This window comes from Gossypium hirsutum, chromosome D09 (genome assembly GCF_007990345.1).
Source record: "Gossypium hirsutum isolate 1008001.06 chromosome D09, Gossypium_hirsutum_v2.1, whole genome shotgun sequence".
Lineage (NCBI taxonomy): Eukaryota > Viridiplantae > Streptophyta > Magnoliopsida > Malvales > Malvaceae > Gossypium > Gossypium hirsutum.
The window spans coordinates 7,160,448-7,178,602 of NC_053445.1; the positions used below are offsets into that span (position 1 = coordinate 7,160,448).

The 18,155-nt window shown below is 30.0% G+C and overlaps 2 protein-coding genes across 2 annotated transcripts; both read left to right on the plus strand.

The window, feature by feature from the left end:
* Positions 1-171: 171 nt before the first annotated feature.
* On the plus strand, positions 172-2,920 carry LOC107893026 (polyadenylate-binding protein-interacting protein 5). The gene is made up of 4 exons (XM_041101640.1): positions 172-574; positions 694-775; positions 1,359-1,753; positions 2,550-2,920. The coding sequence occupies exons 3-4, from the start codon at positions 1,367-1,369 to the stop codon at positions 2,712-2,714; spliced, it is 552 nt and encodes a 183-aa protein (XP_040957574.1). The 5' UTR covers positions 172-574; positions 694-775; positions 1,359-1,366; the 3' UTR covers positions 2,715-2,920.
* A 989-nt stretch (positions 2,921-3,909) lies between these two features.
* Positions 3,910-6,169, plus strand: LOC107892326 (AAA-ATPase ASD, mitochondrial). Its single transcript, XM_016817378.2, has one exon. The coding sequence runs from the start codon at positions 4,501-4,503 to the stop codon at positions 6,067-6,069; it is 1,569 nt and encodes a 522-aa protein (XP_016672867.2). The 5' UTR covers positions 3,910-4,500; the 3' UTR covers positions 6,070-6,169.
* The last annotated feature ends 11,986 nt before the right edge of the window (positions 6,170-18,155 follow it).

Genomic DNA, 18,155 nt, shown 5'->3' on the forward strand with positions numbered 1-18,155 from the left:
TTCTATTTTTCGTGAGTACTTGTTATTAAAATTTGTGAGATTATTATTGCATATTCATTGGCAAATTTCCTTAATTCAGAAAACACAAATATTCAATTTGAAGAAATTTAAAACTATAAATATCATCAGAGTATGTTGGGTTGGGTGCCAATACACCCCTAATCGGTGGACCCCACCTAATACATCTTTATTCCATCGTTTGGTTGAATGTGTTTCTAATACCCATGTAATACAATACAGATCTAATCGGTGAAAACCACCGATTTGTAATACAGCCCTTTTTCTCAGATTAGGTGCTGCATCCAAATCCCTCCCTGTTTTACCCTCCCAATTGGCTTCCCCATTCCGTCGCCTCTTCCTTCGTTCTACCTTCGTTCTACCTTCGCCTCCCGATTGGCTTCCCCATTCCTTCGCCTCTTCATCTGTCTCTCAACCTCTTCTTTTCTTTTTCTTTACAACCAGTCACTCTTTCGATTTGCCTTCTCAACCAGTCGACCTTTTTCTTTTCTTTTTCTCTGTGTCACTCCTTCGATTGCTCTCAATTGGTGGGTTTCCAGGTTACTGCTACTGAAAGGTAAAGGTTTCTAACTCTCTTTTGCTCTCAATTATCCTGTAATTGTTCTAACTCTCTTCTTCTCTCTGTACTGAGTTTTAATGGCTGTCTTGTTAGTGTCTTCTTCATTGCACTTTCAGGGCCTGATCATATAAACTTCATCGAAACACGGAATCTTTTGTTTCTTCTTCTCTTTTGCTGGAGTTTTTGCTTTAATTTTCGGTAAAAATTTCTTACTAATCTTTGATTTTGGTTGTTTTCTCATTGGTTGATCTTTACGGCCCTCATGGAATCAAAGACCTGAAAGTTTAAAGGGAATTTTCCTTACTTTCTTGATAAAATTCAATTTAAAACATTCCAAGAATTTTTTCCACCTTGTGATTGGTAATTTTCCACTTCTTAATTCTTTTTGAATAATTGAGTTATCTACTTCGTTATTAGATGATTATTATTATGATTATTTGAAGAACAGCAACTTGTGTACATAGAGTTTATTTTGTTCTAATTGCGTGACAGGTTTTCGATGCTTAGTTGCATGTTAAAAAAAAATCCAGAATGATCCTATCAATGCAAGAAAAGTCACAGTTTATTCCAATTTACAATCATTTTTTCTTTTTCTATGTGTGTTTTTATCTTGTTAGGATTAGACTTGCTCATATTCATATTCATTCAGTATGTTGTTTTTGCTATTAGATTTCCATTTTTCTGGGTTGTTCTTTTAAAAAATGAATGATTTTGCCTAGTAATCTAATTTAATTTGTGTTTTTATGTTATGGGGGCTAAAATGATTAGTATTCTTCTCCAGCAAAGAGAATGAAGCCAGAGGTTTCTTCGTTGAATCCCTGTGCAGCATCATACATACCACTTGCCAAAAGGGAGGGTTCCATAGCTAAAGATATTAAGGCTGGAAATGAGTCTTCTTGGTTTGATCCTTCCTCACGTAGCAATGCTTCACTTGAATCTGCAATCCCTGGCATTGGAAACCACCCGGTTGCACTGAAAAGCGACCCTGGTCATGGTTCTTTGATGCAAAATCAGGGTGAAATGAGTGGTGAGCAGATTATGGATGAGGAATTCGACATGGATTTGGAGTATCTTCGCATGATATTCCCCGGTTTGTCCAATGACTCTGTTCTGGATGTCTATATGGCTAATAATGGAGACTTAGAAGCCACTATTGACATGATGAACCAACTTGAGGTAAATCTTGCCTATCTTTATTTTATAATTTATATAACTTGATTGTCTGAGTGGTCTTGCTGGATTCGTTTTCTATATTATTTTCATCTCGAGTGTTTCCTATATTATTAGCTCCTCTTGCTGTTCCATCCTGCAGATTTCCAAGTGTCCCTCTATGAAAGTGCTAGTAGTGAAGTAATTGAATTTATGAATAATTTTCTGATGTTGTGGGTAACATATTTCACTTGTTTTTAACTGTATGACATCAAAGAGTTAAGGATGTTAGTCTGCATTCAGGCCTATTTCAGCATAACCATGGTTTTTCTTCATTTGTTTTAATCCTCCCTATGCAAATGATAGAGATTTTTCCACTTGTTTTTGTCTCCCACCTTTTGAACTTTCATATGATTTTATACATTGATTTATGTCAATGATTTCCCCACATATTTTGTTCTTATGGATCGTATACCTTCAGATGCTTTTATTGTTTTTATTCACCTCACTTTCAGTTGAATATATTATAATTGAGGGTTGTGTAGTGTTATCTTGTTCATATAAATTTGTTTGGAAATATACCTATTCTATAATGCCATTAATAATGTATGCTAATTTGAATATTGGGGATAGGATGTTTTCCTCATGCTGGTTGCTTCTTGTTTACTCATTGTACGACAAGTTCTTTCTTTGGTTTTATTGGAAGTGATTTCTGGAGTATTTGTGATTTTGATTCTTGAATTAGTTTATGGTTGGGATTAAAAAATGCACCCCTTTGCCCTTATTTCGGTATTCATGTACATTGGATAGTTCTCTTTGTTAGATGTACACTGTTGAGTCCTCTGACACTCTTCCTGACACATTGGATATCGGTGATATCTCTGAATCTATCTCTTCAGCAAACTATGGTACTCTTAAACTGAAGAATGTGGTAGGTGAAACTGGCGCGTCTTCATCAGGCTCTACAGAATCAGCTGTTACCTCCTGACTGACATAATCAAAGGGGTTTCAGTGTTTCTAGTTTTAGTTGTATCTCTCAATGGATAAGAAGTGTACACAAGTAGGGTTCTTCTTCAAGGTTGAGAAATGTAGTACTTTGCTTTTAACACTTGAAGGGTTTAACATTGGATGTATAGTTGTATGCTGTAACATTTGTTTGGTGAAAGTGGCAGTTTACATGCAAATCAAATCATAGTTTTCATCAGAAATGAAAAATAATTCACATTTGTTGATGTTGGTGTATTATTATGATTTAGGTCTTAACCATCTTTTGATAGATTTAGCTGTTGGGGTCACATCTTGGTCGCTCAACTTTTTCTACATTTGTTTGGCGATGGAAGAGTATTTGTTTTGTTTATGCCTTTGCTGGGGGTTCATTTTCTCTATATAATATAATAACTTATATTAGAAGTAAAATTGTATTTTGCTCTCTACTAAAAGAATGCACAAATTAGTTCGTGTACGTAAGATCAAAGAGCAAACTAATCTTTTTGTTAAAAATTTCATCCATTTTTATAGTTAAAACCGGTCCTTATATGTCGGCATGAGGTACACGTGGTACATTACATGTAATTGTCTGATTATTTTTATTGTTAACAATTGATCTTTTTACATAGTTTGTGATATATGCACAAATGAGCTGAAATTTATTAAATTTTATTCACCGAATCTATCAATTTTCAAATTTGGAAAATCAGTCGACTTGCAACGACTTTTTGGATAGGATCAAACATTCTTGGATTGAGATATTTTCATAGCGTTTGGAGATCTCTTAATATAAGAATATTAATTATTAAGAATTTTATTAAATTATATATTTTAATTATAATATATTTAATAATAATTATGTTTAAATATGATTAAATTATTTATTATTGATATTAATAATCTTATTAAAATTTAAATAACAATAACAATAATAATTTACCAAAACAAATTTCTGCTAATTATTAAGAATTTTATTAAATTATATATTTTAATTAAAATATATTTAAAAATAATTATGTTTAAATATGATTAAATTATTTATTATTGATAATAATAATCTTATTAAAATTTAAATAACAATAACAATAATCATTTACCAAAACAAATTTATGCTAAGGGTATTCTAGTCATTTTAGTTTTTTCCATTATGCTATTACACCTCTATTCCATTCAACCAAACACAAGATTACTATTACGCCTCTATTCCATTACATTCAACCAAACAGTTGATTTACTATTACACTTCTAATCCAATACACCTCTAATCCAATACAGCGAACCAAACTTACCTTCAATTTTTATGGAAAACTTTAAATTCTACCGTGCATAAGTTATTTTTCTAACAAATTGTGATATCTAGCAGCATGACATCATTGGGTCAACCAGTTTAACTAAAAATGGTCACCGACTAAATGTTTTCATTTCCTTCTTACGTAAGTCGCCACCTAATCACATCAAATTCACATGAAACTCTTATAAAATCTCCTATGACTGTCTCGCTGACTCTGCAATGCATTACTCAAGTCACATCGCCAATTGCTTTATCTGATAAGCCATTGGTCATTATTGGCGACCTAGATAGAAACAAATTATATTCCAGCTATTAAAATATTAAAGAAACAGACCTGTCAATTACTCTGGAAATTGCTTGGAAACTATCAGCATGAATCATATAGGAAATTATACCTTGAACACCAAGTCATAGGTAGTCCTCTATTCCAATATATATAGAGCAGTTATCAAAGTTCAAAAACACTTCCAAGTAACTTTAAAGAGTTACAGAAAAAATGGCGATGGTGGGAGAAATGTGGTCTCATTTAGGCTCTACAATGGCAACATTGATGCTTGTTTATACCGTTTTTAAACAGTTCTTTCCTCACCAGCTTCAAGTCTCTTTCGAAAAGTATTTCAATAGAATTGTGAGATATGCATATCCTTATGTCGAAATTACTTTTGATGAGTTCACTGGCGAACGCATGAAGCGCAGCGAAGCCTATTCCAGGATCAAAAGTTACCTCAGCGACAAGTCAACGGCATCGGCCAAGCGTCTCAAGGCCGATGTTGTGAAAGGTAGCCAATCCGTAATCCTTAGCATGGATTACAATGAAGAAATTACTGAAGAATTTCAAGGGGTTAAACTTTGGTGGTCTGCAAACAGAATTCCTTCAAAAACACCACGGATTGCAATCTACCCTGTTGACGATGAAAAGAAATCTTACAAGCTTACAGTTCATAAACGCCATATAGAATTGATCACTCAATCTTATATTAGCCATGTTATGAAGGAAGGCAAGGAAATCGAAACGAGAAACCGGCAACGGAAGCTTTATTCGAATAATCCGAGCCAGAACTGGGACGGATACCGAAGCAACAAGTGGAGCAACGTCCTGTTCGAACATCCTGCGACGTTTGATACACTGGCTATGGATGCGAAATTGAAAGAGGAAATCAAGAACGATTTGAACAAGTTCAGCAAAGGGAAAGATTACTATGCCAGAATTGGGAAAGCTTGGAAACGTGGATATCTCCTTTATGGTCCTCCGGGAACTGGGAAATCATCGATGATTGCGGCAATGGCAAACCTATTGGACTACGATGTTTATGATCTCGAACTCACTGCAGTGAAGGAAAACACGGAGTTGAGAAGGCTTTTGCTTGATACGTCAAGCAAGTCGATTATCGTGATCGAGGATATTGATTGCTCTATCGATCTCACAGGCCAAAGGGGTAAGAAGACGGAGAAAGATGGAAACGAAGACGAGCCCTCGGATCCGGTCACCAAAAGGGTGAAAAAAGAAGAGAAAAAGGAGAGTAAGGTTACATTATCGGGACTTTCGAATTGTATAGATGGACTTTGGTCGTCTTGTGGGAGTGAAAGAATCATTGTTTTTACAACAAACTATGTTGAGAAGCTTGATCCGGCATTGATAAGGAGGGGAAGAATGGATAAACACATTGAACTGTCTTATTGTTGCTTTGAAGCATTCAAGGTATTTGCGAAGAATTATTTGGAGGTTGATTCTCATTCATTGTTCGGAGAAATCGAATCATTGTTGGGGGAAACAAATATGACACCAGCTGATGTTGCGGAGAATTTGATGCCGAAATCAGATTATGACGATGTGGAAACTTGTTTGAAGAGATTGGTGGAAGCTCTTAAAGATACCAAGGAGGAAGCAAAGAAGAAGGTTGAGGATGAAGCTCGTTCAATGGCGGAGAAAGAAGAAGAAGAAAAACAGAGGCAAAAACCTGAGAAAGAAGAAAAGGAACAAAGCGGTAAAGATGTGAAAGAAATCAAAGAGAATGGTGTGGCAAAGGTGGATGAAGAAGTGAAAGAAACTGGGGTCACTCGTTAATATATGAATTGATCATTGTAATTCATTGGATCTTATTGCTGCCGTTTGGCTTAGATAATTAGACATAAAATAAAAATTTAGTATAAAATTTAAATTAAAATTAAAAATACTTGCAAAATATAAAATCTTTTTAAAGTAAATACTTTTAAAGAAACGTGGAATGATGAGAACTACATGTTTTTTTGTGATAAGGAGTTGGGCATTTGACGATTTCCTACACATATTTCAACTTGGATGACGTGCATGCCCGTACTGTAACGTGTGGTGGTCTTTGCCTTGATCTCAACACTTCACTGTGATCAGAAATAGATATAAGTGAGTTCTTAATATTTTTCATTTCTCGTACAAAATATTGAAGGAAAAAAGTTTTCCTGAATCAGTAATAGTGTTTAGCTCTAAATTTTGCTAATAATGGCACCCCATCTAAATGACTTAAGGAAAACATATAAATTCTTACTATATAGATTTCTTCATTAAATGTGTCAACCTAACATTTTCATGTTGGTATGATTTTCCCTTGATTAGAAGATGTTTTAAAATATATCATCCATTCTTGCATTTATAGGAGGATACATGGGGTTTTATGCTAAAAATATTGAAGGTTGTTCATGATATCTATAAACTTATGGAACTATCTTAGGAACATTATGAGGTGAGCATGATGCCAAAGATTGTTGATTGCAGTCAGAATCATGGAATTAATTAGGTATGTGTGATATTTGTAATTGTTGTCAATAAAGTATAATTAGTTATCATGATCAAGACCTATCGATCTAATTGACATATTGGTGGAACTTAGGCTTACATTATTGGTGGAGATGGAATTGAGAGAGGTGCATATGTTGTATTGAGGCGATTCTTTAATAGAATATACAAACAATGATTTGTCACATACTAAAAAGAAATTTATGTTGTGCTTTAAAGGAAATTAGATGGGTTTTTCGTAAATGACGATTTCATTTTTATGTTCTACTCTATTATGAGATGCTAAGATGATGTATCTGTATTTGGCATCTCTTGTAATTATTGGTTATTTCTAATTCACTTGAGTTTACTAATAAAATCAATTTTACTAAATAAAAAGAGTACTCTATTCTTATTTGGCATTTTAATTATTAAATGGTGAACTCATGCTTGCCACTTACATTCCTTTGAAACTATAATTGCATTGCCATAAAATTGTAATTGCATTGACTTAATCAGCTAATTGCATTACCAAAAATAATACCAAAATTGACAATCAACCAATGGTTGTTATAGTGATTATACCAAAATGATAGTCAACTAATGTGCATGTATCATATTGTCAACCATTGTCATGATAGTAAAAAGTTCATATATCATAGACCATATTATCAACCAATTTAGTGCAAACAAAAATAAAAATCATAATGTCAGTTCCTATACCATAAACCATATTATCAGCCTATGTGGTGTAAATAAATAAATAACATCATGTAAATTATAGTCATCATAGAACAAAAGTTTCCATGAAAAAAAATATTAAATATGAAATGCCATCTAAAAGAAGTGTCACTTCTTCTACTTCTGTGTAATTGATTACTGGGTGCTAACAGGGTCTTTAATTTGTTTGTGTTTATTGTTTGGAGACTAAGTCTTCACCGAAGAGCATGTCCTATCGGATTCAATTCTCTTTGATCTCAAATCGGACTAAAAATTGCACTATTTCATTTAGTTGTTGAAAATGACTAAAGAAGTTAAAATTTTGGTAGTCGAACTTATACAAAAGGTTTGCTCCCCAGTTTCCATATCTGTGTAAAGGCTGATAAATGCCAAAAGTAACATGTTTCGTCATGTGTTTTTGGATGATCATTCGATTTAAAATGGAGAATTATATGCTCCTATTCCTTTAAATTATGTTTCTATACTTAGGAGAGCATTTGGGAGCAAATAGAGCGAAAATCGAAAAATTGGAGCAAGTTTCAGGAGCCATACGGGTTGGGTCATTCCACACGGGCTGGACACACGGCCGTGTGAGCCATACGGACATCTTCGATCATTCACATATATCATAGGCACCTCAAGTCACAACAATACAATATAATCTATTAGTTAAACATATGCTAAAAGTTCATACCAAAGACATCTTCCATCATTCACATATATCACAATACGTTATCAACTTGCACTTAGGCTCACTCTTAATATATTTACATACCAAAACAAAATTAATGACAAAACAAGCCTATTACATGTCATATAATCAAAAACAAACATTCAAAAACTACCGAAAATGGATGGATAGTGTGACTTGAGTGCTGATCCGATCATCCAACCTTCAAAAGTATCTACAAGAACAGAAATTAACACAAGTAAGCTTATTGAAGCTCAGTAAGTTCGATCGATAGAAACAATAAATTTTATCAAAGTAAATATAACAATCAAATAAAAAAATGATTCAACAATACATGTTTCCTATCATTCACAATTGCAAATCAGTGAACTGCATATTTCAATCCAAAGCTTAGATGATAATCTCTAGGAAAACTTACATGTCTACAACGGAGTCAATTCAAGATGTCAAGTTCATGTCATGCCATTCAAAGTCATTAAACAAGTTATAATACAATAATTTACGACCTAATGAACTACTTACAGATACGAGTACACAAGTAGTCCAACCGAAACACACCAAACGCTCATAAGAGCTAATCCAAACAATAACACGCCAAGCGCTCATGAGAGCTAATCCAACTGATAACACGCCTCAGTAATAAGTGCTTAGCCCGTAGGCTATACATCCTCCCCCATAACACGCTTGAATAGGATAATATAACACGAGAGTTCGCAACAAATGCTAAACCAGGTATACTTGGGAAAATATGTATAACACATCACATCAATCTCCACTCCAACCCCATGTAACATGCCGTCATTTATTTGTACTATATTTCGCTTTCATCCGGCCAAAGTATCGAAATTCAATAACATTTTTCCAAACAACTTTATATCATCAATTAAACAATTAATATCCACTATTTCATATCATATCATCATAAAATTCATATAAATATTAAATTACAAACCGAACGAACTTACCTAGACTGAATTATAATAGTTGCAAAAATTTAGGGACTATTTTGCAATTTTCCCTTTTTCTACGTAAATCAACATGGTCTTGATCTAAAATGTAAAATTTATAAATTATTAGCTTACATTTCATATTCCAATTTATTCTACATTTTATGCCCTTTTATATTTCAAAAATACATAATTGCCCCTAACTTTTACAACTTTTTCAATTTAGTCCTTTAACCTAAAAACCATCAAATTAACCATTTTTTCAAGTCAAAATTTATAGAAGAATAATCTAGGCCCTTAAAAAGTCCCAATTATACCTCAAATTCACCATAAAACCTTGAAATTTTAACATTTTAACAATTTAATCCTTAAATTAAAATCTAATAAAAATCACTTCACAAAACAACCAAATACCACAGTCAAAACTTCAAACACATAATTATCATCAAAAACATTCAATATTCATCAATGTCAACTTTTAAAATTTTTAACAAATTCAAAAATGAAGGTACAGGCTAGCTGGACCTAGTTGCAACAATCTCAAAAACATAAAAATTGTAAGAAATAGGTGAGAATTGAGTTCACATGCACTAGGGAGATGAAACCAGAGCTTGGAGTCTCCTGTGCTTCGGCAAGTTGAAGAAGAAAATGTTTATTCTTCATTTAACTTTGTTTTAATTTTGATTTAATTACAAAATTGTCATTAAACACATGTTATTTTATCATTTTCATTCCAATTGACGTCCAAAAACAATAACTAGGAGCTAATTTCTACATAGGTCCTTCCTCATTTAGTAATTAAGCTATTTGATCATCTAAATGCAATAATTACTAAGTTTTACACCTTTTTCAATTTAGTTCTATTTTTTTAATTAGCTATCTAAACGTTAAAATTACTTAACCAAAAATTAATACGACCCTAATGACTTCGTAAATATTCTATAATAATATTTATGGGCTGACACGATGAAAATTTGTGGTCCTGAAATCGTTGTTCTGTCACCACTGAAAAACAGGTTGTTACACTCATATTTAGATTTGGGGAAAATTTTGAATGAGAGATCAAATGAGAGGGCAGAGGACAGTGGAGTGTTTAAATAAGCAACTGATTTTTAAAAATTAGGTTGTTTCACTTTTTTCCCCTTCTAGTTCTTTCCTTTTTTTTTTCAAATAGGTTTTTATTTTAAATTAAAGCTTATTTCCTTAATTATTTTCAAATCTAATTTTTCTTTCAAAATTCGTTTTAATTTAATTAATTATCAAGCACCTAATTTTAATTTCCTCCCCTAAATTTTTAATTCTGATTATTATTTTAATATTTTATTTAATTATTAATATCTTAATTTTGGCATCTGACTCAAACCCTCAATTACTAACCCGATTTTTGGGATGTTACAAATTCGAAGCGTTTAAAGAGAGGGATTGGGTCGGATGATTCTTGTGGGTTTTATGGATGGGCCTCTAAAGATATCTTACACATCATTCATGATGGTCTTGCAAGTAAAGATATATGGTCTTGTAGAATACCAACAGACAAGTTTAATGCTTTTTTGTCTGGGGGTTTGCATGATTGGTTAGTTGCCAACTTACAAAATAAACTTAGAATGCAATTGGAAGGGATGGATTGGCAATGTTTCTTTGGAATGGTTGCATGGTGTATTTGGAAGAATCGTAACTTAGTTGTTTTCTAGAGAATAACGTGGAGTGTCGAGGAGTTGGTTAAAGTTTCATACAGTTGAGCTAAACAATATACCTTATACCATAAGGTAAATGTATCTAAATGGCAAGTTTCAAACTTAGTCCCACCTTTATCTGAGAACTGAATTTAATTTAACATTGATGGTACAGTAAAAGAGGATTTCGAGTTTGCCACGATTGGGGGTCTTACGAGATAGGCACGGGAGTTGGATTCTTGGCTATAATTGGTTTTTGGGAATCTATTCTATCTTGCTGCAGAATTATGGGGTATTTGGAATGGTTTGATTATTGCACTCAATAGAGCATTCAACAGACTCATAATTTTTTCAAACTGTCAAGAGACGGTAAAAACTTTACAAAGGAGTTCTACAAAGGGTTCGAATTACGTTTGGTCAGAAGTATCCAACTGTTAATGGCTAAAATTGTGCATTAGTCGATTCATCATGTTTCCAGAGAATACAACAAAGATGCTGGTAGGCTAACAAAAATGACTATTGGCAATAACGGTGGCCTTCAATTTTTTAAAATGCCTCCCAAGAGGCTTAGGTACATCTCTAAGTAGTTCTTTATAATGTTTTTTTCTTTAAAAAAAACATGTTCTATTATTATTGAAGTTAGTATGATTCAATTATATATTATCGTGTCTTAATTTTTTTTATTTTATTTACATATGTAAATAAACTAATAGAATTAATTTTGATAAAATACTCTTGGATTTATCTCTTCTTCTTCTTTTTCCTTTTTCTTCAATTAATTTAAATTATCTATATTCTATACTAGAAATAGTGGGTAATGTAATATTTTATAATGGGCTTTTTTCCCCGAAAGGCTAAGCTAATTATTAAATCGTTATTTTTGCTCATTTCAACTTTTTTATAAGAGATAATTTAATTTTAAAATCATTAAATATTTATAAATTATATATAAAAATATAACCTCTGAATTAAAACATCTAAAGACTTTGTAGATAAATTAAGTCATTATAAAAAAAAAATCAAATGTGTTGAATATACTATTTAGCATTTAAACAATTTTTGGGTTTATATTAACAATGTACTTATCTCAAGCTTTACATTTTACATTTAAATTCAATTTATCATTACATTTTACATAGTAATAATAGTATAATTTACTATTCATAATATTTAAAAATTATTAATCTCGAACTTTAAATTTGAGTCAAGCAGAAAAAGCTTTAAAATTGAAATATAATCATTTTATAAAAATATGAAATCAATGAAAATTAGCTTTATATTAAACTATTATAAGATCAATCTCGTAGAGATTATATGCTAAGTATAATATAAAATCAATTCGATATAAATGTACTCATGGGTCGGGCTGAGCCTACACAAAGTATCTAGATCAAAATTTCAATCATGGGTCTAACTCAGCCCAAAAATGGGATTATCTTTTGTCTAAAACCAAACCAATTTAAAAAAGGTAAACTTGAGTTTGACCTAGTCCGCTCATATTTAATTTTTTAATATTATTTTTATTTAAAATATTTTTTTAAAAATATATATAATACACTAAATGCACAAAACAAGAGTTAAAATAAAAGTTTTCTAACACATTAAAAATATATTAAAAAATATTTACATTAAAAAAAACAAATAAATATAATAAATATTTTATTGTATTAAATATAATTTTAAAATTTTATATTTTGGGTTAGGTTATTTAGTTCGATAAGTGTGTTTTTAGGTTTTGGGTAATGAGTTTAATTGTTATTGGGTTTATTTATATTTATTATTTAACACACATGATTATAATGTATTATATTCGGGTTAGGCCGAGATCAGGCCAAAAGTCTTGCCCAAGGCTCGACCCATTTTTAGAGCCTCATATTTTATCAAAATCTTCTCATTTGTCAAGCGGGTCCGGGTGGGTGACCCGACCCATGAGTAAGTCTAACTCCACATAGAGTCTTTAGAATTAATAGGGTAATTTAAGTATTTAAAAAGTTGATAGGGATACTTTTGGTATTTTGAAAATAGTTAATTAGATTTGTATAAGTTTCTAATTTTTATTAAAATTTTCCGTTGTATAGATTATTTAAATTTGTTCGTATACAATTAATTTAATAATTGTTACAAATAATCTATAAATTTCCAAAATCTAATTCATAAACATTATGACAGAAGATTATGTTTTTTTTATTAAAATTAGTATCAATAAAATATTATGATGCTAAATATATAATAATGTCTTTAACCGTTATATATTTTTTATGAGTGCAGCATCATGATTTTTGGTTTTTATTTTTTGATACGATGTCTAGAACTACTCATAATCATTTCTCAATCCTTAATTAAGAGGATAATGCGCTTCAGCACATTCGAACCTACATCCTCTTGTACCGGCAACAATGTCGATACTAACTAATTGACTAATATTTTTAGAAATTGAAACAAATGAAAAGATTATAAATTAAAGATTTTCTTTCGTAAAATAATAAAATAAAATTTAATAATTTAAAAAAATGATTTTCTATAACTACTATCAAATTATGGATATGATTCTATTTTTTAAAAATATATAAAACAATTAACAATGTGATAATCAAAATTAATTTTTTGACAAAAATAAAAATTTTGAGATTTTGATTAGTTAATCTAACATATCTTAAATTTTGATATATTCCTAATATTATATATTCCCAGCTTCTAAAAGAGTTTATACGGGTAAATTAAACTTTTTATTATTTTTTTAATTAAGTACTTTTTTGGTCAAATTTTGCTATTAGACCTTGTACTTTGCGTAAGTTATGGATTTAGTACATGTACTTTAATTTGGTCATTTCCAGTTCCGTACTTTTAGAATCTGAAAATTTTAGTTCAAACCAAATGATAACTATTAAATTTATTAAGTTAAGTTTTGTTATTTTTAAAATGTGTCAAACATATTAAGTTTTGTTATTTTTAAAATGTGTCAAACATATTATCACATGTGCAATGCTATGTCTATTTTTTTATTTTCACATATTACTCATAAAAAAATCAGTTAATAAATTTAACGACTGTCGTTTGCTTTAAGACTAAAATTTTGAAATTCAAAAAACATAACCACGAAGAATGATCTAATTAGTGAACGTGGACTAAATTTATAACATTACATATAATACAGGACTAATAACATCAATTAACCAAATAGATTTAACTATTATCACTGGGTTAAGACTAAAATTTCAAAATTCGAAAAGTATAGGGACTAAAATTGATAAAATTAAAGTATTGATACTAAATCCATAATTTACACAAAGTACAAGGTCTAATAGCATGATTTGACCTTTTTTCATTTTTCAACTATTCTCCAACCCTTATTAATGTTTATTTTTATATGTTTTTCTCAATATTTAAATACTTTAATTCTTGTTTATCACAATTAAAATTTTACATATCATTATTTAAATATATAGTAATATATTTTCACACCCTTTTTAGTAAATATAGATTTTGGATAACTTTTAATTATAAAATTTTACATTTTATTACTTTTCTCCGAAATTTGGTAATAATAATAAATATTTGTATTATGTTATTTTTAAAATTTATTGTTAAATTTTATATTAATTAATTGTTTTAAATTGTATTTTATTATTTATTAATTGTTTCTTATAATATTTTAATTCTTCTGGAAGTTACAATTATGTTTTAATATTGCTTTTATTGTTTCTTATAACGTTAGCTACTAAAATAACTTTTTTTTAATTTAAAAATATTAAAAAATAAAAAATTTAATTATTAAAAAGTATACAAATATTTAAAATAATTAAGGAAAACTCTCAGCCCAAAAAAGCTTCAAAGCTTGGTTTTTGTTATACCTGATTGTTCATGATTAGACCTGTTCATGGCCCAACTCGAAAACATGCTCGAAATGTAGAAAGGTTTTGGTAAAAATATAGGCTCAAAAAATAGGTTTGAACAAAAAAATAAGGCCCGTTTAAAAAACAGGTCGGACCTGGGCCTGGCTCAGCCCGAATTCATTAAAGGATAAATTTTTTTTAATATTATTTTCTTATTGCTTTCTCCTTATTTTGCTACAATTTTACTATTATGTTGCTACTATTTTGTTGTTATTATTTGGATATTGTATAAAACTTATTTTATTTTAATTTTGTTATTATTTTAGAGGCACTTGCTTGTTAAGTTGCATCAATCTTAGTGTTATTTAAGTATACATATTTTTTAAATTTTATTTTCAATTTGTTGGGAAATATTTATTTTGATATTTTTAGTATTTTTATGTATTATATATATTTTAACATTATACAAAAAATAATATAAAAATTAATATGGGCGAGCTGAGTCGGGCCCGAACTTAGCAAATGGGCCTAAATTTTTAGTCGAACTCGACCCGGCCCAGCCCATGCACACCTCTAATCATGATTCTATCTCTTTACAATTGATGGGCCTAATTCCACCACTGTATAAATATGTATTGTATTTTTGTTTTTAATTTTAATTTTATTTATATGTTTTGGAAATGAATTATTATATATTGGTATAATTTCATACATTGTCCCTTTTTCTTTAGCAAAATTTTCAATGTGGTACCTAAAGTTTCTAAATGTTTAATGTGCCCCTGTACTTTGCTTCCGTCTTCGAAAAAGGTACTTGAGTCTAACGACGTTAATGCATGAGCTGTCAGGACATGTGAACCACTCTTATGACGCCACATGTCACATTTTTGCAAAAAAATTGCCAAGTCAAGGGACTTTGAAACAATTTTACCCTTTTTTCAATTAAAAAAAAAGCTTAATGGTGCAAAAAGCCTTCAAACTTAAAAAAAACAATTAAGCCCTATTTTTTTTTGCACTCATTTGGGTACTTGAACTTTCAAAATGTATCAAAAAGACTCTCAAACTTTAAAAAAAAACAATTAAGCCCTTGCTTTTATTGAAAATTAGAAAAAAATATAAAAATTTATAATCAATAAAAGCAATAAATGTTATTAAATTTTAATAAAAAAATATAAAATATTAAAAATTTATTAAAAATTAGAATATATATATAAATCGTAAAAAATATAAAAATTATAAATATCGTACAAATTTATAAAATGTATAGAAGTATAAAAGATTATAAGATTTTATAAAGTCATAAGAAAATTATATAAAATGTAAAGAAATATAAATTTCGTAAAAAAATTATAAAAATTATCATACCAAAAGAAGCATTTTTAAATTTTTCTATAACTTTTATTGATTTTTATTTTTATTTATCATTTTCGCCATATGTCACGCTGTGTTGCAATACGTAATTTCTTTAATTGAAAAAAATTAGGGGTCATTAATTTTTTTATTTTTATAAAATTTTACAATTTTTTTTACTATTTCTGTAAAAAAATTCTAATCTTTAATAAATTTTAATTTTTTTATATTTTTATTAAAATTTAATAATTTATTTAAAATGTATTTTTTTATAATTTTTTATAATTTTTAATAAGAGCAAGGACTTAATTGCTTTTTTGTAAGAATTTGAGGGGTTTTTTATGTATTTTAAAAGTTTAAATACTCAATTGAGTGAAAAAAGTAAGAGTTTAATTTTTTTAAGAGGTTTGAAGGCCTTTTTAGTGCATTTTAAAAGTTCAAGTGCTCAATTAAGTAAAAATAAAAAAACTCTAATACTCTTTTTTCTTTTTTTTAATTTGAGGACTGTTTACCCAAGCCTTAAAAAATTTCCAATTTCAACCCCGAAACCCATAGATTTCTCTCCTTCCACAACTCAAATGCAAAGCTTCATTTTTCACCACCACAATCGCAGAGCTCAAGCTTGTCTTCACCTTCGTCAAGTCCTTCACTCCAGTCACGATGACGAATCTTGTTCCAGGTTTTAACTTCCTCAGCGTCGTCGTTGATGGCCTCGATCATGTTTCCATCTCAAAACCTTTAGAGGTTTCGATTTCAAACACCCATTTTGATTTATGAAGAGAACATCCAGCTTTCGGGATTTTAGTTTGGGGAAATAAAATTAAAAAATTAAGATTCCTGATGGGTTTTGATTTGGAGAAATTGATTTTGTTGTTCTTCTTTCACTTTTAGGATGAAACCCACAAAAATTGTGGTCAAAATATATCTCCGTGAAAAGTTGATATTTTGGAAGATGTTTTTGAATAGGGAAGAAGATTGCTAGGTCTTTCATTTTTCTTTCATTGGATGACAAGTGACAAAAATGAAACCAAAAGCTAAACCATAAAAGTTGCCAAATCAACTTTTTTAAAGAGAAAATTTTGGAGAAGAAGATACTGAAATTGTCGTCGATGAAGAAAATGAAATTTGAGATTTTTATACAATTTTAGTTAAAAGACATGTTTGGTATAATTGTGTTTTAGTCCCTCAAAAATTGAGTCATTCCAGAAAATGTTAAGCCATTCTTTTCCTCCATAAATAAAGTTATCACGCCAAGGGTATAAATCATGTGAACTATTTGTATAACGTTTATTTATACTTATTTATGTAAATGAATAAATTTTTTATCTTCGTTTAGTAAACGAACGAACACGGATAGAGATGTGTTCGGTTCATTTACGTTCTAGTGTCATGAGTTGCGTATGGGAGCACGCAACCATGACAAACTTGTGCGATCCATCATATTTGAGGGAGGTCATTTGACCCAACCAAACTAGTCCATTGCCTGGAGAGATTAAAAGCCCATCTCAAGAGCTTGGTAAAAATGGAAAGTGATTCAAGAATATATGATTATGTAATCTTATAGTTTTAATTGTATACAGCTTCTAATTGTGTCTTAGAGTTCTAATTGTATACAGCTTTTAATTGTAGCCCTTGATGTACTTTGAGGTTCAACTATAAATAGAGACATCTTTGCTCATTGTAATTCATTCAATTGTTAATAAGAATCTTGAGAGTGTTTATTCAAACTTTTCTCCCCAATGTTTTTGCTTTTGTTCATCTTTCAAAGTTAAATCTTACTTCGTTCTTTTGCTGTTCTTCGCAGGTGCCTTGAGGAAATTCTGTTGAATCTTTTATCATTGCGAGTTTAAGCTGACTTAGGTGTTTTTACTGTTGAATCCGTTATCATTGCGAGTTAGGCTGACTTAGGCATTTTTAAGCAAAGAAACTGCCTAAGGCCGCACGGATCGCGTGAAAAAATTCTAAGTCCGTGACACTAAAGCAAGCTTGTTCATGACTTGATTCTTTATTAATGATCTTTTTTTATAAAACTTCCATTAGTATATATTAATAAAATTATCTGGATCTATATCTTATTTTCATTTATAATATAATTATTAATATTTATGTTTGACTATTTTATATCTAAACAATATGTGTGTGTTTGTGTCTATTTATTGTTTGTTTATTATTTATTAACATTGTTCATGAA